At 39.2% G+C, this 23,216-nt stretch overlaps 1 protein-coding gene across 4 annotated transcripts in view; it reads right to left on the reverse strand.

Moving 5' to 3' along the window:
- The window catches only part of LOC126185052 (WD repeat-containing protein 7), a 352,004-nt gene that overhangs the window by 311,714 nt on the left and 17,074 nt on the right, over positions 1-23,216 (reverse strand). For all 4 annotated transcript variants that reach the window (XM_049927810.1, XM_049927808.1, XM_049927809.1 and 1 more), the window contains exon 6: positions 9,581-9,726. In XM_049927810.1, coding sequence (XP_049783767.1) covers positions 9,581-9,726 — 146 coding nt within the window. The remainder of the gene's footprint in view (positions 1-9,580; positions 9,727-23,216) is intronic.

Raw genomic sequence — 23,216 nt, forward strand, 5'->3', positions numbered from 1 at the left:
ACCGTGCTACAGTGGTTTGAGGAGCGTTATAGTGAACTCACACTGATGTCTCGGTGACAATTCACCTGACGTAAGCCCTATGGAACCCATCTCCGTCACTATCACGAACCATCACCACATACAGAAATCAGTGATCCATTACTTATGCGAATTACACGACCACAGTGTAGAGAATGCCACATATCTCAAAGAGCCTATGAATGAGCTGTCAGAGCCCCGATACACAGAAACAGTGACGTAGACAGACAGACAAAGCTATTAAGCATGTGGTCATAATGTTTTGGGTCACCAGCATAATAAAATTTTTCCTTAATGTTTCACCTCTGACTGCAAGAGACATCTTCAGAGGTGAAAGATGAACTGCATCTAATGCTCAAGGGGCAATAGAATTTATATAGCTGTGAAGGAGGCATCAACATTCGTCACATGATGCTGACTGCACGATTATCTTTGTCTGGTGCCCTATATGAAGCTATATAAATTTAAGGGCTCTTTGAGACAAAGATGCAGTTTCTATTTTGCTTCTTAAGATACGTCCCACAGTTGGAGACAAATCATTAGGGAATAGTTTTATGTATAGAACATGACCTCTCACCCTGGACATTTTTAAAATCAAAGTTTATGTGGGATAAAACTGACTCCGAGGATAAAACTGACTCCGAGGATAAAACTGACTCCGAGGATAAAACTGACTCCGAGGATAAAACTGACTCCGAGGATAAAACTGACTCCGAGGATAAAACTGACTCCGAGGATAAAACTGACTCCGAGGATAAAACTGACTCCGAGGATAAAACTGACTCCGAGGATAAAACTGACTCCGAGGATAAAACTGACTCCGAGGATAAAACTGACTCCGAGGATAAAACTGACTCCGAGGATAAAACTGACTCCGAGGATAAAACTGACTCCGAGGATAAAACTGACTCCGAGGATAAAACTGACTCCGAGGATAAAACTGACTCCGAGGATAAAACTGACTCCGAGGATAAAACTGACTCCGAGGATAAAACTGACTCCGAGGATAAAACTGACTCCGAGGATAAAACTGACTCCGAGGATAAAACTGACTCCGAGGATAAAACTGACTCCGAGGATAAAACTGACTCCGAGGATAAAACTGACTCCGAGGATAAAACTGACTCCGAGGATAAAACTGACTCCGAGGATAAAACTGACTCCGAGGATAAAACTGACTCCGAGGATAAAACTGACTCCGAGGATAAAACTGACTCCGAGGATAAAACTGACTCCGAGGATAAAACTGACTCCGAGGATAAAACTGACTCCGAGGATAAAACTGACTCCGAGGATAAAACTGACTCCGAGGATAAAACTGACTCCGAGGATAAAACTGACTCCGAGGATAAAACTGACTCCGAGGATAAAACTGACTCCGAGGATAAAACTGACTAGAGGACGGACTGTGTTGGGGACAGGGACTGAACAGTGATGTGGTTTAATGCGCCAGCTATCTCATTCTAAAACCATTCACAACAGTGGGCCTACGTTCTAGAGATAACATTGTAGAAAAATGAACCAGATGATACGAGCCATTAAAATGGCTTTGGTTGGTAAAACAACATGATAGCTTAGAGTTTAAGGTTCCAGTCAAGTACAAAGAGGAGTGTAGGTGCAACCCCAGTCAAAAGTTAATTTTATTTTCTTTATCCCTTTTTCTTTACTCTTCACCTACTTCTGAAAGCTGCATTCAGTACACTGGCTACAAAACAAGCAACAAAGAGGTAAAGTAAATTGATTTCACACTTAAGATGCAGCTGGTGAATTTCTTTATGAATTTATAATTTTTAAAATGATAATCATAGAAATATTGGTAAGATAATTTTTTCTTGTACCATGACCATCATATGAAGGGCACCTTACCACAATGGCATTTAATTTTTAATAAATATCAAGGTAAACTTGTGATACATTTGCAATATTAGTTTTTCACATGTTAATTCTGTATTCATAAACCAGCATCTAACCTAAATTCAGCAGTCTTCTTCCTTAATTTTGGTTGTATATCAATACTGTATTACTGGATGGTAGATGAATTTATCTTTTTTGCCTTCTGAGGACAAAATCTGCTGTATGAAGGGGATCTAGGGTGAACAGCTTTGGGGTGACAAAGCTGGTATCTTAAGCTGTATCACTGTGCAGTCTTTTGTCAAAACTATCATCGACTGGTTCCTCCTGTTGTGAAAAAAAAATTTACTGTGTGTGATTCGAAAGGCGAAAAAGTAAGTGTTATAATGTATGAATAAGATGACATGGCTTCAAAAAGACAGACATACTACATTAGACTTTCAAAAAAAGGTGTAAGAAATAAAGTTGCACATGGTTTATTTAGATGAACTGTTGATTCACACATATTATACTCTGAATGAATGCTGGCAAAGTGAGGCTGTCTCAGAAATTTTGTCAAACAAAAGTGCCAGTCTCTGTTTAACTGCTGGGCTATGCAAGGCACTGACGTACAGACATTAGAGCATGACTACACACCACTTTTAAGACTACTGGAGTTTTGCTCTAACTACCTCCATCCATGTTTCTCAGACATAAACAGCATGATGCTGTCACCCTCCACAATTTCTTCAGTTGGCTTTGCTGGCAAATATATTGCTATTCAAGTTAAATACTAATAGGAGATGTTATCCAACATTTTGGGTCCACAGCTAACAAAAATCTATTAGAGGAGGACACATTTCCACACACATTCTCCATTGTTTGGTATATAATACTTTACTCCAAGCAGTGATTAGTCGTTTTTGAACATATGGACATTTTCAAGCATGCATGTCTTTGCATTAATGTGTGTGCTTTCCACTAAGCCAAGTGCAATTCAACTAGTGAATATTAAATAGTAGCACAAAAAAATGCAGTTCCTTGTACATACTGGTAAACTTTATTGCTGTAAATTGAAGAAAATTCAGAATGACAGTAAACAGACAAGATACCAAATCTGAGACTTGGCAACTTTTCTTTTGAGCAAAACGTTGTGAAGGCTTAGAACAATTATTAAACAGATAAGTTACTTACAATTAGTAAATAACTTGGAATAAGGATAAACAAAATTAAGACAATGCTGGGACAAGATACATAAAATACATGGGATGAACTCAGAAGACAGAGAGAAGGCAGGCACTGCTGTCCAACAGGTTCAGAGTAGTGGGGGAAAGAATGAAGCAGTATCCACCCACAGCATTGGCAAACAAGACCTCAAAGAGGTACTTTGTTCACTCCAACATTTGCCATGGCTCATCTTAGCTGCACACCACTGTCAAAAAAGATTGGAATGGCAGCATATGAAGGAATCACAAATAAATGCAGGATTACTTTGTGTGCGATGCTCAATGACTGAACACAGTTTGTGACCCAGTGGAAAAAAATAAACGGCAAATTCTTGTGTGAATTCAATCTGGCTAATTCCAAGTGAATGGTGAGCAATTTCTTTCAATATTGGATCACCCATAGCAATCATTCCCAGGAATTTCAACAGCAAATTGTTTCTACATTTTTCCTCCATCCTTTGATAACAGTGAGATGACAAAGCTCCCTATCAATCTTATTTACACTCTGAACTCTTATGACTGTTGTTCAGTTAAGGATGGAATATTTATTAGTAGAGTGTGTGCACATTGTTCCCCTTTAGGCATGAAATGCATTTCCCTAATTCATACTATCAGGAGAAATAAAACATCTATCATTAGAGAAATGACATGTATGTCAATACATCTCATTCAATTTCTGCTTCTTACACACAGTACATACATCAGTTCTGTTAGTTACCTAACTCAACCTCAAACAATAAAAATTACACTAAATGCATGAGAACCACCACCACCACCACCACCACCACCACCAACAACAACAACACAGCAAAAACACAAGGTGACACTGCAATGTTAACCTTTTAACAAACTAGTGCAGCCATCTGAAGATGGGTATCTCTCCAAAATTTGTAATGACAATCACATAAAATCTCTCTAAAAGCATTTGTGGCTGGTTGCAGTCTCCCCCAACAGCACTTAGGTGTGTGCGCATGCAACCATGTGTACTCTAGTTCGGGAAAGGATTTGTACAAAAGTTAGTGAAGTCTTCAGTCTTGTTCGTGTGGCTGGCAATTACTCAAATCCTCTACTGTTTCATAGGCTGATACCCTTACTACATTTTTTATATTCTACCATGACTTTCCATCATTACCTTTACATCCTTAGTATTTCTTTCTTACACTGTATGTATCATCATTTTTCATACAACATTGTTTTCCAATTCATATTTTCAACATCTGTCTCTCCAGAACTACTTTAAGCCTCTTATAACGAATGGTTTTGAACAACACATTTCATCCACCAATTACCTAATAATTTGGTGGTAATCTCCCAGTTGAACTGGCTTGCATTTGTTTTTCATTTACTAGCTATGTCTTTAATTTTGCATTTTCTTGTACTGATACGAAGTTTGGGCTGAAGTAACTACCGGCGTATTTATGACTGAAAATCTGTAACAATAATTTCACTTTTGTTGGCTGTAACATAACCTTTTGGTGTTTTGCATTTCTTGCTTTAACCAACTACTTCAAACATTTTAGCAGTTACATGTACAATACTATTCTATCCTGTTACACCGTCATTAAAGCACAATGAAGTGTTCTCAACCTCATGTTAACACACAGCCAATGATTAGTTTCTGATAATTTTCTGTTATTTTCAGACAAGCCTGATGTACCAAGTGTATGCCAGTTAACTTCCACATGTATTGTTGACAGCTGATACCATCACATTTTTTTTCTTCTTTCTTTAATGTAGATCCATGAGACATACAGAATGAAAGGTGTAGAACGTGTGTGAAAGCACACTGAGCTGAAAAAACTACAAACAGGAGGAGAAAGGTGAATGTGAAATTCAAAACTGGAGAAGACTGGCTGACTAGGCATCAAGGAAGTTTGATTTCCCAATGACAAATATGGACAGTAAAATAAAAAAAATTAGCTGGACTTTCTTAATGGAACCATTGTGATAAATGCCTGAAGTGATTCAGGGAAACAGTGAGAAACAGAGTGATGAAGCTGAGGTCTTAACTCCAATCCTTTCACTAAATCCGAGTCCAATTCCATCTACAAACTGTTACATACATATAATAGCAGAAACAGAAAGTTTATGAAACTTCCTCACAGATTAAAACTGTATGCCAGACTGTGACTTCAACCTGGAACATTAATCTTTCACATGTATATGTTCTACTGACTGAGCTATCCGGCCACGACTCTTGACACACCCACACTCTACTTCCACCACGACCTCTCTCCTACTTTCCAAACTTTAGAGCAGAAGTTCAATTGCATGCCTTTTGGGACTAAAACTCCTGCAGGAAAGGATTCTGCACAGAAATGGCTTAACCACAGCCTAGGGGACTGTTTCCAGAATGAATTTACACACTTCATCTGTGTGTGCACCGATTTGAAACTTCCTAGTAGATTAAAACTATGTGCCAGGTCAACAGTTGTGGATAACAATCAACAGAGCATTTGCTCCGGAAAGGTGAAGATTCTGGGTTCGAGTCCTGCTGCAGTGCACAGATTTAATCTACTAGGAAGTTTCAAATCAGTGCACACTTTCCTGCAGAATGAAAATTCATTCTAGAAAATAAATGCTGTGATTAATATCTGTGTTTCCCTGTGAATATTTAACATATACAAACAGGGCTGCCAAACAGGACAGTGGATGAAATGCCTTTCAAAATTCTGACATTCTTGAATTACAAAGCTTGAACAATATAGTCCTCCACTGAGCAACTGAGATCATAGTTCATGTTTTTATTCACTTACATGAAACAACTCTCCTAATTTATAGTAATTTTCCACTGGTATTGTTTAAACAGGAAAGGAATATAAAGTGTTGCAATAAACAGTTAGCATCTAAATACAATACTGACAAAGCAAAGTGCAAGTACAACACATCTGAAAGTGGAAAGGAAGGGAAACTAAAACACTTCACTTCAAAATTTGCCAAAAAAAACCACTCAAATTTGGACCCAAGAAAAATGATACATAAAAACAATGTAACATTTCAATTTCACATTAGTTTATATTATACACATCCTTGTAATTTTGTACAAGTTGTTCATTTATTATTTTAAGATCTCTGAGCTCAGCTTCTTTTACACTTTTCTTTCTTGTATTATGTTAGCCAGACAAAAAAGCATCTGATTGCAATTATAAACTCCAAAAGTGAAACTATAGTCCACACATCATGCAGACATCTATTAGTGAAACATTCCCATATTTCCAACCAACACTTTTTCCAACAAACACCTGGGCCACAAGAATACTATTCCACAGAGAGTGGTGAAAGGTTCATTTGGTATAGACAGTGCAACATACTTTTTGCAATTTGTCGCCTTATCTGAATGTGTGTTGCACCAAATGGACACACCATAGCAGCAGCACTGCTACAGAATGACAATGCTGTCTCAAAGTGTCCTGCACACAGGAGCTTCTTTTAACAATTACAAATATCCTGAGACTACTACAGGGAATATCGCCATCACTGTGATATTAGCTTGCCAATTCACCATTGAAAGCATCAGACAACTACTTTGAGGATACTAATGAGCATGTTTCATAAAATGCACTGCTGCGCAATTGAAATATCTTCAGAAGAAATAACAGAGAGAGAGAGAGAGAGAGAGAGAGAGAGAGAGAGAGAGAGAGAGAGAGAGAGAGAGAAAACATTAAATGAATAATTCTGTATTGCTAATTATAGGAGCCTTATGGAAAGTATCATTCTCCTTCAATATTGTCATTCACCAGTTTCATTAAGTACGGGAACAGCTGAACACTGATACAGAATTAACTTATGTTCAGAGGATATTATAATAATGGAAATTACAGGATGGAAAGAAAGGACAAAAGACAACCATTCACCTGCAATTAGTTAACGTCGAGCACAGACCAACAACGCGTAACCGTGTGGGGGGTACATGCGCAAGGGTTTAACCGCCTGCACATGCTGGAAGAGAGCGGTAAGTTCATTCAAAAGGTCATGAAATTTTCTATGCCGTTAAGAGAATCTGGGCTCAATAAATACATCAGCTGCAGGTGAGTGGTTCCCTTATCTCAGTTTTGTTTTGAAGATTCTTAGGAGTTTCTAGGAGTTTCTACACAAAATAAGATTTTCACAAAGATAGGACAAACAACACACACTATCCCTCATGAATCTGTTGGAGAATGGAAGCTGAAGTGTTCAGTTTGATAAAAGAATTCTCTACTTGTTTAATGAATAGTTTAAGTATTTAGTACTTAAGTTTCATGAAAAGAATAAAATAGGTTACAAGTTAAGTATCTGGTGTCACACACAATAAAACTAAGTCACCCATTTATAGCACAAAAAGTATTTGGACACTGGCTTTTGAGCTTTTACTGATCCTTGGACCAATTACTATGCTTGGGAAATGGTCTAAGTATTCTGACAGACTTTCCAATGTTGAAGACTGTGCAGAGCACTTCTGCAAGTAGATCTCAAGAACACAATCTGTGCAGCCCAAATTGTCACCTTGCTTAGAACTATCATTGTAGACTGGCACATAGAATGTTGTCAAAATAAAAGCAGCCTGGAAAGTGGTTTTGACAATTTGTGACAATATAATCTAAATACCAAAGACATTTGTATATTTTCAGGAAAACTGAGCAACCTTACACAGTATGCATGCAAGATAGTTCACTAAATCAGGTGCACAATGCATTCCTTATGCTGTGAAACTTAAGGTGTGGAGAGAGTGGGATTTGAATGTCCCAGTGAAATGTGTACCATTTCTGATTATTTTAATTTTCTTGTACACTTCATCTGCAGCAGAGCTGGCTCTGCTGGAGACTAAAGAGCTGGATACATCTTTCTTGCTTCAGCACATGAAAGGAGTCCTTTACTCTTAGCTCCTGTATCTTTTCTGTCTTCCACCAATATATGTTCCCACAATACTAACTACAGCAACAATTCTCCCAGCAATTTTCACAAACTAGTGAATCTAAACATTTTATTATTAGTTTGTGCACTGCTGATCCACACTCACCACAAAATACATTCCATTTGTGTCTCAATGTGGTGTGGTCATATTTCTGACATTTTAAGGAACATACGGGAAGAGGGATATATGGCCTTTCTATGTAAGGCACTATGGTAAGGCATTAAAAGACAATTCCACCTATGATGCAAGGAGTGCTCATTTGTGGGTCAAATCAGGTATCAATGTGATGCATGTTGATATACGTAACACTAATTCATAATCAAAAGGAAAAGAAACTACCTATAGAAAACGTTTTAACTTCTAACAATGCTAGCTATGCTTCACTAAATATTAAGGTGTGGTTGTTATACAATGCTCCTAAACTGAAGAATATGCCTCCACAATTTTCCAATATAAATCTAACTTCTGGAGTACCCTAGAACATCACATTAGAAGCCACGTTACCTAAATAAAAGTGATCTGATAACATGAATTCAAGAAGGATGTTAGCAAAATATTACTGCTGAGCATGAAGTCACAGACTATTTTAACTTGGTGGCTGCTTAACATATTTATCCTTTTGTAAGTTACCAGTTCAGTTTTACCTTCCATGAGTACTACTTTTTAAGACCAGACAGACAACTGTTTATGACTGTGCTTTCACTGAGAGATGCATGTACAGTTTCTAACCTTCCTTGTATGCTGCAAAAACAGTAGTTCATTCCTACCCAATCTTCAGCATCAAAACTACGTGCTAGGATACACTTGTAAATTCTTAAATTCCTTTGATCCAAGTTAGCAAAACCTGGAAGCAGGTACCATTAAAAGCCAAAAATCAAACTGTTCAAATACTTAATGTAATTCAGAACTGGACATAAGACATAAAAAAACTAGCCTAGTCTTCGGAACTGTGTGTTTCTTCCTCAGGGAGGAAAAATGGATAGGTAGAAGAACACAAGAAAGGTTGTCTAGTCACTCAGTCCCAAGGATAACACACATGCCATGTGGCAGAGGAGAGAGAAAGATTTGTCTCATCCTCACAACAAGTGAATCCCCTTCATCCTAGAGTGAGTAACCTGTTCCTACTTTCTCCCCAAGAAAGATGCTTAGTTCCTAGGGCTAGGACAGTGACTTGTATTTTTATGTTTATTTCTTGGCAGTACTGAAATTTAGTCTCCAATAGGTAAGTAATGGCCACACATTCCATCTACTAGTGATTTTAAAAATAAATACTACAGCATATTACAACATACATAGCTGAGAATCACAGTATGAGCACATACCTCCGAGTACAAGTCGTGTGAGCTATTTGCAATTCAGGAGGTTGCAAATAAGTGTTCACGAACTTTATATATGTAGGCAGTGCATTAAATGAGAAATGTGCCAGTAAACAAAGTACTATTCAGGTGACTAAAAAGTAAAAGGATTGTTCAGCTATCTTCAAAATTTACATGCCAGTTTTCATTCGAGAAAACACTGCTCGCATTTATCCATTCCTTTATTTTTTTTGTCAAAGTCTGTATAACTAAAAAAACAAACAAAATTTATTTATGGAATCTGTTACTACTAAACTTACTTGGCTGGTAGTTTGTACATGTATGCTTTCCCTTCATCACTCCAAACCAAGACACGATCAGCTGCAAGAAATTCACCACCCATCCAGCGCTCGCCACGTGAAGCTATAACCGAACACAGCACCGAGAAGTCTCCAGCGTCATATATCTGAGTAACATGGGAAACAATACTATCAGTTCTGACAACAGAATTATTCTGTAGCTGTACTAAGTGTACACGTCCTTGCAAAATGAATCTGAAATGCGCAATTATGTGGCAATGTGCTGGAATTCTGAAACAACCAAAGGTCCAAACTTTTTAAAAATAATGTAAAGCATTCTTAAGCAAGGAAACCAGAAATATATTATGTAAATAAAGAGGCTTATTGACAGTGTCTTCTCATGCACGATTGTTAGATGGAATAGCAAGGGTTTGGTGGCTTGCTAACTATATACATTCTGGCTTAGTGTGGCACCAGAAAACACAGTGTTTGTTGGTTGGAAGAAGAGTGTTATGGGAGTGAACAGTAATGTTATCATCCCTCTTTCAAGGGGGTAGTCCACATGGTGTGTGATGTCAGAATGATTTTGATCAATTGTGGTAACATAAGAGTGGTCAAACTGAAGCATTGAAAAAAGTACTGATGCCAGACATAAGTTAAAAAAGAGGTAAATGTAGTTGAGTTTTGCCAGTCTACAGGTCAGATGGCAGACGAGGGCTTTCCAAAGTCTTGTTGGCAACGAGAGGCACCTACCCTGTACCTGACAGCCACGCCACCCTGATACAGGGTAAGACAAGACAAAACAAAACAAAATAAATCCTTCTAATTGACAGATCAGTAACAGAAAAAGTGAAAAGGCTAAAAATCCAATGAACATCAGTAGGACCAGAAACAGTAAAATGAGGTGAAAAAATAATAAAGTCAGTAGTGGATGGGCAGTCAGTCTAGTGTCTCCTGAGGCTCGATGTGCAGCAGGGCCATCCTTCCCATCACCATTCCACCCCCAATTCATTATTGTGAAAGTTTTAAAGACGGTAACATAACTCAATCTCCCTGAGGAAGCAAGAAAACCTGTTCAACTGTTCTTTCATTATCTAGTATTGAGGATGAGGAACACTTAAGGTCTCTACTTCAGAGTGCTATACGTCAGGGGCTCCCCACTAAGACAAGATGTGACAGAAAGAAAGGGGCTAACTTCATCTAAAACTAATTCAAACAGAGCAAAGGAGGGGTGACCAATGCAGCTGGCAGAGGAGATAATGTAGAGCGGGCCTAGGCACAGCAAAAGTTGGGAAGTTTCCCAACTCCAACCAGACTGCCCCATCCTGAAAGTATTTTGTAGTGTTATATTTGAGATTAAAAACAACTTTTTTTGGAATAAAAGTACCAGTTCAACTGATCGTATGTCATCTGTCAACATCAGAAGTGCAAGATCCAGAAAACCAAGCTTGCCGTGGAGAGCCAGAATGAGGGAGCATTCCACCAGAATGTGAGCTGCTGTTTAAGGATCTGTAACAACACTGTGGGGGGTAGCTCATTATATAACACAAAACTGTGTGTTACTGTGGCCTTACTGATGAGGAGGATGGTGGATTCCTTCTGGAATGAGAATGAGGAAGAAGAGGAGGAGGAGGAGGAGGAGGAGGAGGAGGAGGAGGAGGAGGAGGAGGCCACTAGATTTTCCATCTCTGAGTGAATAAAGATTTTATCTGCATCTGGGGATGTGAAAGTGAATGTTGAGTAACTGCTTCTCTAACTGAATATTCAGCCAATTCATTCTCCAGACTACCATTGTGACTTGGGGCCCAGAAAGACAACTCACCAGTTATTACAAGCAGAGGCAGGAAGATGATCTTGACCAGCACATATCACAGGGCAATAAGAGTAACATCAACAGCATGGAGAAACCTCATTGAGCCATCACAATTTAAAATGGAGTTGAGGGAGAACTGTTTAATAAAATGTAGGGCTCTTAATTGCTATCAGCTCGACCAGAAAAACACTAGACGTTTCCAGCACCAAATTTCTTCCTTGCTGGAGATGTGAAAACATATCCCATTCAGTCAATGGTTTTGTACACTGAGGTGGTGAAAGTCATGGGATAACGATATGCATATATACAGATAGTGGTAGTATAGTGTACACAAACTATAAAAGGATAATGCAATGGCAAAGCTGCCATTTGTACTCAGGTATTCACGTGAAACTGTTTGATGTGACTATGCCTACATGACGGGAATTAACTGACTTTGAATGCGAAATGGTAGTTTGAGATGGACGCATGGGATATTCCATTTTGCAAATCGTTACAATACTTAATATTCCAAAGTCCACAGTGTCAAGAGTGTGCCGACAATACCAAATTTTGGACATTACCTCTCACAACTGACAACACAGCGGTCTACAGCCTTCACTTAATGACAGAGAGCAGCAACATTTGTGTAGAGTTGTCAGCATTAACAGACAAGCAACACTGTGAAATAACTGTAGAAATCAATATCGGATGTACGAGAAATATATCCATTAGGACGATGCAGTGGAATAGCAGACAACTGACACGAGCGCCTTCGCTAACAACATGACATCACCTGCAACATCTCTCTTGGGCTTGTGACCACATTGATTGGACCTTAGATGACTGGAAAACTGCGATCTGGTCAGATGAAGCTGTTTCAACTCATAAGAGCTGATGGTAGGATTCGAGTATGGTGCAGATCCCACGAAGCCATGGACCCAAGCTGTCAGCAAAGCACTGTGCAAGCTGGTGGAGGCTCCATAATGGTGGGCTGTGTTTACATGGAATGGACTGGATCCTCTGGTCCAACTGAACTGATCAATTACTGGAAATGGTTATGTTCACCTACTTGGAGAGCATTTGCAGCCCTTCACGAATTTCACGTTCCCAAACAGTGATGGAAATTTTACGGATGACATGATTGTTCATGACTGGTTCGGAGAAAATTCTTGACAATTCAAGTGAATGATTTGGCCATCCAGGTCACCTGACACAAATCCCACTGAACATTTATGGAACATGAGGAAAGTTTAATTCGTGCACAAAGTCTTGCACAAGCAACACTTTAGCAATTATGGATGGCTATAGAGGCAGCATGGTTCAATATTTCTGCAGGGGAACTTGTTGAGTCCATGCCACAGAGAGTTGCAGCATTATGTTGGACAACAGGACGTCCAACACTATACCAGGATCTCATGACCTGTCACCTCAGTGCAGGTATCAGTGTAAGTGATGGTAGCACCCCGACACTGCTGAAAATCCAAGAGAAATACATGGTGAAAGCTCATAAGGGTGCTGAAACTAAGTCCTTGAAATAGATTGGCCCTAATACATGGTACAGTCACATTAGTGTGACCACTAACTACAGTCAACACTAATGTGCAATAACCACTCACAGATGGTACATGACAGTATTAGCATTGTAAGGTATACAAACCATGTCATGGGGACACACGAAACAGCAGTCGTCATAATACAGAAACAGAGTGATTTATCATACGTCCAAAAGGCCTTGCTCATTGGCTTTTGGGTGGAGGGTGGTAACATTTATAGAACAGCTAAATTTGTAAACTGTTTGTGTGCCACTGCGGTTAACGTGTATTGAGCATGGCAAAATGGCACTATCCAAAAAAAGCCAGCACCAACGCAACAGTGGCGCACCACAGGCCATACATACATGACCAGGGTGAACAATGGCTGCGGGGATGTGCGCGGCTTAACAGACATGCAGCTGTTGAGAACTGAACACTCCGATGAGCCAAGGGACTATCAAAAATCTCTCTTCAACAACCGTTCAGTGAACGTTGCTGCGTATGGACCTGTGCAACAGGCACTTTGTTCATGCAGCTAGCTGACTGCTGTTCACTGGCAACTAAAGCCAAAATTTACATGCCAATACTGCAACTGGACACCTACTGAATGTTGACAGGTGGCCTTTTCAGATGAATCACATTTTATGCTGCACTGGGCAGATGTCAGTTGGCATGTATGGCATGAAACGTCTGAAAGCAAACACATTGCACCCAGGAGGGAACATTATGGTCTGGGGAATATTTATGTGGCATTTGCTGGGTGATATCATTATTCTGGAAGGCACAATGGATCAACCCAAGTATGCATCTATCCTTGGGAACCATCTCCACTCCTACATGGAGTTTGCTTTTCCTCAATATGATGGAATCTGCCAGCAGGACAACTGAACATGAGACAGCTCACAGTGTATATGTGTGGTTCAAAGAGCAGTAGGATGAGATTACTATTCGCTCCTGGCCACCAAACTTCCTGAATATAAACCCAATCGAGAATCTGTGGGACCACCTCAATCACACTGTTTGCACCAGGGTTTCTCAATGAAAAATTTAGCACTGCTGACCACATCTCTGGAGTTGTCATGGCTCCACATCCCTGTCAGTACATTCCTGAACCTCACTTACTCTTCGTGCACATCTCACACTTGAAAAGGTTGTTATTCAGGCTTTTGACAGTTGGTCACATTAATGTGACTGGACAGTGTACGTGGTATAGGTACTACCCAAAGAAGAGTACATGGGATTACAACCAAGGGAGAGTGAACAGGGAGCACATTCTAAGCAGGGGTTATGGGAGGTCCCTGCAGAGGGTCCAAGGGTGAGTATCAGCAGTTTGACGAACCTTGCATGAAAGAAGAATTCTATAAAAAAGGACCATTAGGAAATTTTTACACGATGATTATGTAAGTGAGCAAGATAGGGTATGGTCAGAACTTAACAGGGAAGATCCCCACTTGAACAAGACTGTCTACAGCACTCATGCAGAAGGCTCCAGTAGTGTCTTACTCCATGATGTGCAGGATCATATAATTTACAAGTCTATGATGTGACAATCTCAAGCTAGGCAACCACGGTTTCATCAGGAAAAGGCCAGGGCCTGGCAAATATGGAGTACAGCAGTGCAATCTGCACCCCAAGAGGTGTAGCTGAGGAAGCAGTGAGCATTAAGTTTTCGCATGAAGCTAGTCTACGTGGACTAACATGGGGCAGTCAAGTCAGCTTTCTATAAGAGAGGAGTCATAAAAATTGAGACTGTGCAACGATGTCCAAGCACTGGGTACCTAAGTACAGTTTTGGGTCAGAATGAACTGTGGTACTATGACGGTAAAGTATGACTAATGTTTCCACAGGAGATAGTTGGTGACCATGGAGAAAGGTCCAAACAGGACCCTTGCGATGCTTCCTCGCAGTTGTTCAGCCAAGGCTACAGACATAGCTACAGCTACTTGTGGGCCAACAGCACGGATTTAATCACTGGTCTAACATAGGTCACTACCTCACTTATGGTAACAAGGAAGAGTACAACACTCAGCACAGAAGCCTGAAGGACCCAGTGGAACTGAGTGACATACCAACACTGACCTAATACAACCTGAGAACTGAAAATCCATGAATTAAAAAGCTGTAGGAAGCATCAGAAGCCCCAGTCATGGACAGTAAGTACAATGTGATGGAGCCAAGTGGCATCATATGCCTTACACAGGTAAAAAAGAAGCTTTGCGAGATGTTATTTTAAAAAAACTTTTAGGATTGCTGTTTCCAATGTAAGCAGATGGTCAGTTTTAGATCATCCCTCCATGAAACAAAACTGATGGAGGACAAAAGGCTCCAAGATTCAAGAACCCACCATAATCATTGGACTACCATTCTTTTAAGCAATTTGCAGAGCACATTGGTGGGGCTAACTGGTCAATAGAAGTTGAGTGTTTGCCTCGTTTAAGGATTGGATAATGACACTACCTCTCCATTGTGAAGAGAAAATATCTTCTAGCTAAATATGGTTGGAGACTACAAGGGGACAGAAAGTGTAGGTTGCATTCAATAGATTATCTAATTATGAATCAAATCAAAGCCTTTGGCCATATAGTGAGATGAGTCAAGAGCCTGAAGCAATTCCCAGTCAGTGAAAGGTTCATTATATAACTCAGGGTTACAGACAGTAAATGAAGGTTCGCAGGAGAGCTTCTGTAAAGTTTGGAAGGTAGGAGATGAGGTACTGGCAGAAGTAAAGCTGCGAGGATGGGGCACGAGTCGTGCTTGGGTAGCTCAGTTGGTAGAGCACCTGCCTGCTAAAGGCAAAGGTCCCGAGTTCAAGTCTCAGTCTGGCACACTGTTTTAATCTGCCAGGAAGTTTCATATCAGCGCACACTCCACTACAGAGTGAAAATATCATTCCGTATTTATGTAAGTTTACCATACTTCACAAGTGATCTTTTTTCAATTATTTCTTTACATGTTGCCTTTCTCAAGGGATATAAACCTGAAAGATTTTTGAAAACACTTGCAAACAAAAACAAAAATATACCCAAAGCCTCCTAATTTTTTTTTTTTTTTTTTTTTTTTTTTTTTTTTTTTTTTTTTTTTTTTTTTTTTTTTTTTTTTTTTTTTTTTTTTTTGCAAATGGACCATAAAAATCTACAAGGAAAGTATCTTTTAGTTCATCTGGTTGGATATTTTGCTGTGGTAACCTGCTGGTCTGATAATTCACCTATACGTTGTGACATCTCTAACACGTCTATTCTATGGTATACTCTTTTTATCATCCTATCAGAACAGATTCTCTCCATTCTGCCACACATTTTCTTATATTTACATGCCCCTAACGTAAATGGCATTTTATAAAACTTTGGCAATTTGGTATTTGTCCTTACCCTCCAACTTTTGCTTTAGTATTCCTATATGCCATCTCTTTTGATACCTCCTCACGTTTTGCCATAGATCTTTAATTTTCTTTTCTTCAGGGATTGCTTTAAAGAAATATTTCCAAGCATGTTGAGAACAACATGCTTGGAAATATGTCCTATCTTATCATCCCAATCCTCTCTTATATGTACTATGCACAGTGCATCTGGCATGTTATTTTGTATTCCTTTAATGTATATAATCTCAAATTGTAACTTGAGTAAGTAAACTGTCCACCGAATTAGTCTCCCATGAGCCACTTCGAGTTTCTTCAGGAACACTAATACTCTGTGGTCAGTGTACACATGTCATATGCCTCCAGAAATAGATACTAAGTTTTTGGAAACCTCAAACTAAGGCTAGGTGCTCTCACTAATTCTTTATGTACCTAGTCAAATTCAGGTTGCAAATGCAACTGGCCAAGTAGCTTTGTTCTCTTCATCACCAAACTTTAAAAAAGATGACTCTTAAACCATACCCGTTTCTGGCTGTACTGCAGAAATGCCTGCTCAGATCTGAATGATGTAATGATGTAATACATATTCTCTAAATGCTTCTTTTAAATTCTCTTATGCTTCCTGACATCATTCTATTCTTATTTTTGCTTTGGGCTCAGTAATCTGTCCAAATTTGGATAGTTTTGTAAGAGCTACACATCCCTAAAATGACGTGGGTTGTTTTCTGCTCTTTGATTTTGAACTTTCATGGCCTCCATTTTTTCTGGGCAAGGTTTCACACCTTCAGTGGTACGCAGTCACCCCAAAACTTAATTTCTCTCTACACAAATTCTGTTTTTTTTTCTTCAATGTAAGAAGTCATTTCAGTTTCCTTAATGCTTGAAATGATGCTAAGCAACTCTCAGTGCTCACACCATGTGAATGTGGCAATAAGTCATAAAAATACACAATTTTTTCGCATCTATCACTATGTGTACTTTTTCTCTTTCACCAACAAAAGATTTACATATTAATTGGTAACGCTATTGTACCTCAATACAACATTCCTTCAATTTTCTCTTCTACACCTCCAGTTTGAGGATGGTATGGAATACTGCTTTTCTGTAAATGGTTCATGCGATTCAACAACAAACACATTCAAAAATTTTAACTACACCTTGTTTCTTACAAAATACTACTCTATTCGCCCATAGTAGTTCTCTTCACTCTTGTCTGACATATTGCCACCTTCCACTTGAGTAATTACTGTTTCCAAGTCATCATTAAGCGCTCTATCCATTTATTCAGCCTCTTTCATCATTATTTTCTTCTTTCTCTATTTTTCCTCCTACAGATAGCTGACACATTTAAGCTACCTACAGTACTGCTTAAACCCAGCACACTGTACATTGACACATATGTCTTCTGTTCTCAGTTCCACTGTATATTGACCACAATCTATATCAGCTCTAAACTCTCCCAATAAATCCATTCCAATAGTTACACATACACACAGATTCATCTCTCCCCGTGTAACCCTTCACTATGTCTGGCATTACCATCTCCTTGCCACTTCAATTTCTCCTACTCTTTCCAAAAATTTATGATAGATTATTGTTACTACCTATCAGAGCTGCTCTCTTGTTTTAGTATACTTTCTCCATCAATAAATTTATGGTATTCCTTTCTGTCCAGAAATTGTAAAAATGTATGTTTTTTGGACAATTCTTCACAATACTTTTTAGTGTTTTCCCTTACTGACAATGATATATGGGTTTACTTCTTACACACTATTATTACTGCTTCCTGCTTAGCTCTGGATCAGTATTTATCGAGAAAATTTTTTGCAAAAGCATCAAAATTTTCAAACCTTATATTGATAATTATTACTTTGGACCCATTTAATCACAACCAAATAAAACATTTTTTTGTGCCACACGCATTTTGCCTTTGTTATTTGCAAGGTATTTTCAGTGGCCTGGAACACACATTTTGTTTGTACTATTCTGCTTTACTTTTGGACATTGTATGTAGGGATCATAAGCAGTTCTGCCATTTTCTGCTTTTCATAGAACTGATATTGTTGCAACTGCTCATACTTTTTCTGTGTATTGCCATAAGTTGAACAGCAATATTTCCTTCATGAACTTTCTTTTCAAGTAACTTCATTTAATCCTGTATTGCAGAGGTGATCTATTACTTTTTCCACCTTTTCTCCAGCTTGTTGCTTATGTTCTCAGAAAACCTACCAACAATAAATTTTACCTTTGTCTTTGCCTTGCCTACCTTCTTCCACAGTCTTTTCAAAAATCTCCATTTTGGCTGCACCTCACCTCATTGTAGGATTCCACGAGATTGGCCACTAAGGACATGGTATACTGATATTTGGAGATTCTATGTTGGAAATAATGTCTTCAGATCAGTTATACATCTGTTGCAAGTAATGACAAAAATCCTCTACTGTTGCAGCTGTTATGAGCATGCAGTGACAGTGTGCACAAATAGAAATACAGGCACTGACAAATGTGGAGTATATTCCTCTATATAATGTCCTACTCTGCAGCATTCACGAAACGGTTTCAGTTCAATGACTGGTATGACACACCTTAAAGACTATTCATATTAAAGCACAGTCCCTGAAGTGTGAAGTTCATATCGTGAACACACATTGTTTAACTTTCCACACAGTCAATCCAAGATTATAAGTGCACCATACGTTTCACGTAACATTAATTGCTGACTTTCTGTAGTTCACATTGATACAATGCTCATACTAATTTACAAGGATTGACTGAAAAGTAATGCCACCACCTTCGTAACTCTTCAACAGTTGGCAGCATTGGTACGCAGCAGGTACTGGCTTGTTCCGTAGCCTCTTCTCTACAGCTCCACTTGGCAGGAAGCTTAGCACTGAACAGTTGTGTTGTTACAGTGTGAAGTACATAACCCTGCGCATCAGAGAATGAAAGCAGTTTATGGCGAGTGTGTTAATGTGAGTACTGTGCATTGTTGGGCGAGTAAGTTTAAAGATGTTGAGGCGGCAACATCTGACCTGCGTGACAAACAAAGATTTGGATGTCCTGAGACAGCAACCACTGAATTTCACAAGCAAAATGTTGACAGACTGATTTAGGACAATTGTTGTATCAATCAGAAACTTCAAGCACAAGCGACATTTCACAAGAATATGTGGGTCACATTACTGCTTTCCTTGGCTATCTGAATATCTGTGCATGATGGGTACCCCTGATGCTGACTCCTGAAATGAAAGTGCACAGACTTGAAAATTGCCATGAACTCCTCTCGTGTTACAAGAATGAAAACGCACAGTACTCACATCAACACAATCACCATAAACTGCTTTTATTCTCTGATGTATCTGCTTTGGAGTGACACCTTCTGTCAAGAATTCAATGACTGCACATTGCTTAAATCGCATTGGCACACTGTCTGCACAGGGTTCTAAGCTTTACACTGTAACAACACAGCTGTTCAATGCTAAGGCTTCCCACCAACTGGAGCTGTAGAGAAGAGGCTACAGAACAAGCCAGTACCTGCCACATACCAATGCTGCCAACTGTTGAAGAGTTACAAAGGTGGAGGCATTACTTTTCAGTCAACCCTCGTAAATGATTTATCCCTGTTCTCACATATGGAAAAAAAAAAGTCAACACAACAGTCACACCATCACATCAAATGTATGTTTCTCTTATCCATCACTGCCATACCCCTTGATTGTTCAGTTTCAACAGTCGGAACCAGGCTCTCTCATAGAAAAGAGATACAAAAATACAGCGAAACATTTATGTTTCAGTAGATGTACTATTTCAATATACTGACATTTATTACTAAACATAATAAATAAAACAAAATACTGAAGGAAAAAATTAATATCAGCTGCCATTACAACTGTGCATTTTAGCCATCTACCTAGATTAAGCACTATCAGCAGGTTTAATGCATGACTTGGGGCGGAAGTAAACAGTGATAGCAAGCAAGAAGGCCACAACCATCATAGGAGCCAGCTTGGTTCCAACACAATGCACGGTAACTTCCAAGGCTTGGAGACTGGTCATCAGTGAAATGTGTTTTTTGGAGAGCAAAACTGATCACACAACAGGAAGATGTTTTTGTTATGTTCGGAAGGTGACAGTAATACCTACTTCAATTCCACAGAATTATCACATTAAAAGCATCCCAGTTAGGCATGAAGGGGGCCAAGGGGACCGGTCATACCTGAGGATCTCCATCACGGGTAGGGTTACATTAAAGCAGTTTTGTCACGAGATTTCTTCTTTTTCTCTGTAATTACTTTAGAGGGTAGGGACTCTTACAAAGGCTTATCTGCTGCAGGTGTAGGAACTGAAGAGGAGCAGGCAGACCTAGGATCTGCATTCTGTGGCTCTTTCAGACACTGGCTGGTGGTGGATCACTGTTGTGTGGATTTCTAGGGGGTGAGAGAATACAGGTCCCCGATGATAGTGTTGCAGGAACTACAACAAAGGAAGGCCTACATCACCCATGGCCTGGCAAATAACATGGCAAAAGTTGACAACACTGGGACACGATGTAAGTGAGCATATTTTTTTCCAAACTTCAAAATATGAGAGGTGATCTTACCTTCCTGTACCTTTCCAATCATTAATTACAGTAGTACACTTTGGGGATTAGGAAGGGTGACTGTCTCCACAACTGATGGAGAAACAGCCACTTACAGCCCACAACCTGAGTTGGTCATACAGTGGGAAGACCAAAGTCTGAAGGACTGGCATTTCAAGCACAGTATCAGGGGTAGGAAATACAGCTTCACATCATTTTAGACGATAATTCTGAATTTCTCAGGCAGTGAGACCTCACTTTTAAAGTAAGGTTGAATGCCCCAGTGTCAACCTCGTTTGGTGGCCCTCAACATACGTGACATATGAAATGGATCCCTTGTTGCTCCCAGCAATCTCATAGTTCTTCATCTATTTGCAGCATTATTTCCCTGTGAAAAACTGAATTCAATTACCATGCTCTTATGGGCTGTTAGAGTAACAGTGCATCACCAAGCTTTTTGTACAGAATAGTAACCCTAAAGTAGGATTCGTTATTTTAATCAAAACAGTGTCACTTCAGAATTTACTAAGGGAAGAGGTTTATCCTAATACATTTTCAACATAATCCACATAGAATGTCAGCTTAGTAGGTCAAAAAGACCTTACATTTGTCAGAATGCAAATTGGGAACTGAGGGGAGTAAGTTTTTGCCATTCAGTTGGATGGTTTTGCTTTCCTCCTATGGTATAGTCACAGAGGAAAAATTCTTATCTTAATCTGGACTGAAACTTCCAAAACAGCTACACATCAACTGAATGAGCAATCACGTAAGTCAATATTCAGTCACTTACCGCAATTACTTTGTAGTGAGTAATAAATAGTGTTTTCAAAATTACTAAAATATTAATATTTCTCATGTTTGCCATAACAACAAATCTTGTTTCATGAAACCCTGTGCAATCACATCCAGTCATTCACTAAATGAGTTATCCGTTATTTTCACTAAGCTGCTGGATGGCAAATGTTTATAGCTTAACTTCATACAGACTAAATCCATACGAATCCAAATTGCTGTGTTCCACTGATGTATAGTACTCAGTCTGAACCTAAATGTTTTATACAGGGTGATCACTGAGTCCTGATTAACACAATATACACATGTACGTTCATTTTCAATCTATGTAGACATTTTTAATGCACTTTAACTTGGCCTCTGTCCATTTCGAAGCATTACTTCCGTCATTAAAGAGTAGACCTGGATACATTATGAAGCAAATCTGGCTGAACAGCTGACACTGCATCCTGGATTCAAGCTCTTAGATCCTGTATATCTGTTAACTGTTTTGTACACCCTTGTCTTTATGTACTACTAAGTGAAGAATTCCAAGGGAGTAATCAAGTGAACAGGATGGACATAATTTTGTTGAACCTCTGCCTATCTGTTGAAACTTTGATTTAGGTAGCAGTAAGTCCTTCCTATGAGAGTAAAATGAGGGGATGCTACATCCCATTGGGACACAACAGTGTAAGCAATGACTTCTTGCTGGGTGTGGTTCCAGGCATTGATCCAGCATATCAAGGCAAATCTTTCCTGTAACTCTTCTGCAAAGATGAAGGGTCCATAAACTGTTGTCTTCATGAATCCAGGCCTCACATTCACTTTAAATGTGTGTGTTTGCATTCAGCAATAGCATGAGGTAGCTTGTTACTCCTTATGCAACAGCTACACTTGCTAACTTTGCCACATATGTCGAATGTGGCCTCATCAGTAAATAAAATGTTATCCCCGAGATTGATTGTGTGCAATTTCTATCAAATTTTAACAAGACAGCCCGTATTTACTCGAATCTAGGCCGCACTCTAATCTAAGCCGCACCTGGAAAATGAGACTCGAAATCAAGGGGAAAAAAAAAATTCCCGAATCTAAGCAGCACCTGAAATTTGAGACTCTAAATTCAAGGGGAGAGAAAAGTTTTAGGCCGCACCTCCAAATCGAAACAAAGTTGGTCCACTGTAATATGACACACAATTTAGGTCGAATGAATGACGATACAGCTATAGTAGTTTGGTTCAAGTCTTAAGCTTAGCAGTTAAGCTTTACCATGTAGCCATTGCTATGCGTCAGGTGCTCCGTCCATATTTATACGGGTACCATTCCTTTTTCACGTGCTTCGTCTGCTTTGAATTGATTGCTTTTCTTTGATCTGATCTGATACGTGCCGTTCTCTTTGTTATAGGTGTTTACGTCACTCTAAGCTGAAAATGCATTACTGTACTGTGTCATGCATTGTTTGTAGCATTCTGATAATGAGTGTTTACGAACTGTCACTGCTTGCGGCATGGCTTGCTTTTGTGCGCGCTACCGCCGTTTACAATTTAACAAAAAGAAGAATCATCTCATTAGTGAAACAATGGCAAGGGACTGCTATTTGTTGTTACTTACACTGCTGCTTTCTT

Source organism: Schistocerca cancellata, chromosome 4 (assembly GCF_023864275.1).
Source record: "Schistocerca cancellata isolate TAMUIC-IGC-003103 chromosome 4, iqSchCanc2.1, whole genome shotgun sequence".
Lineage (NCBI taxonomy): Eukaryota > Metazoa > Arthropoda > Insecta > Orthoptera > Acrididae > Schistocerca > Schistocerca cancellata.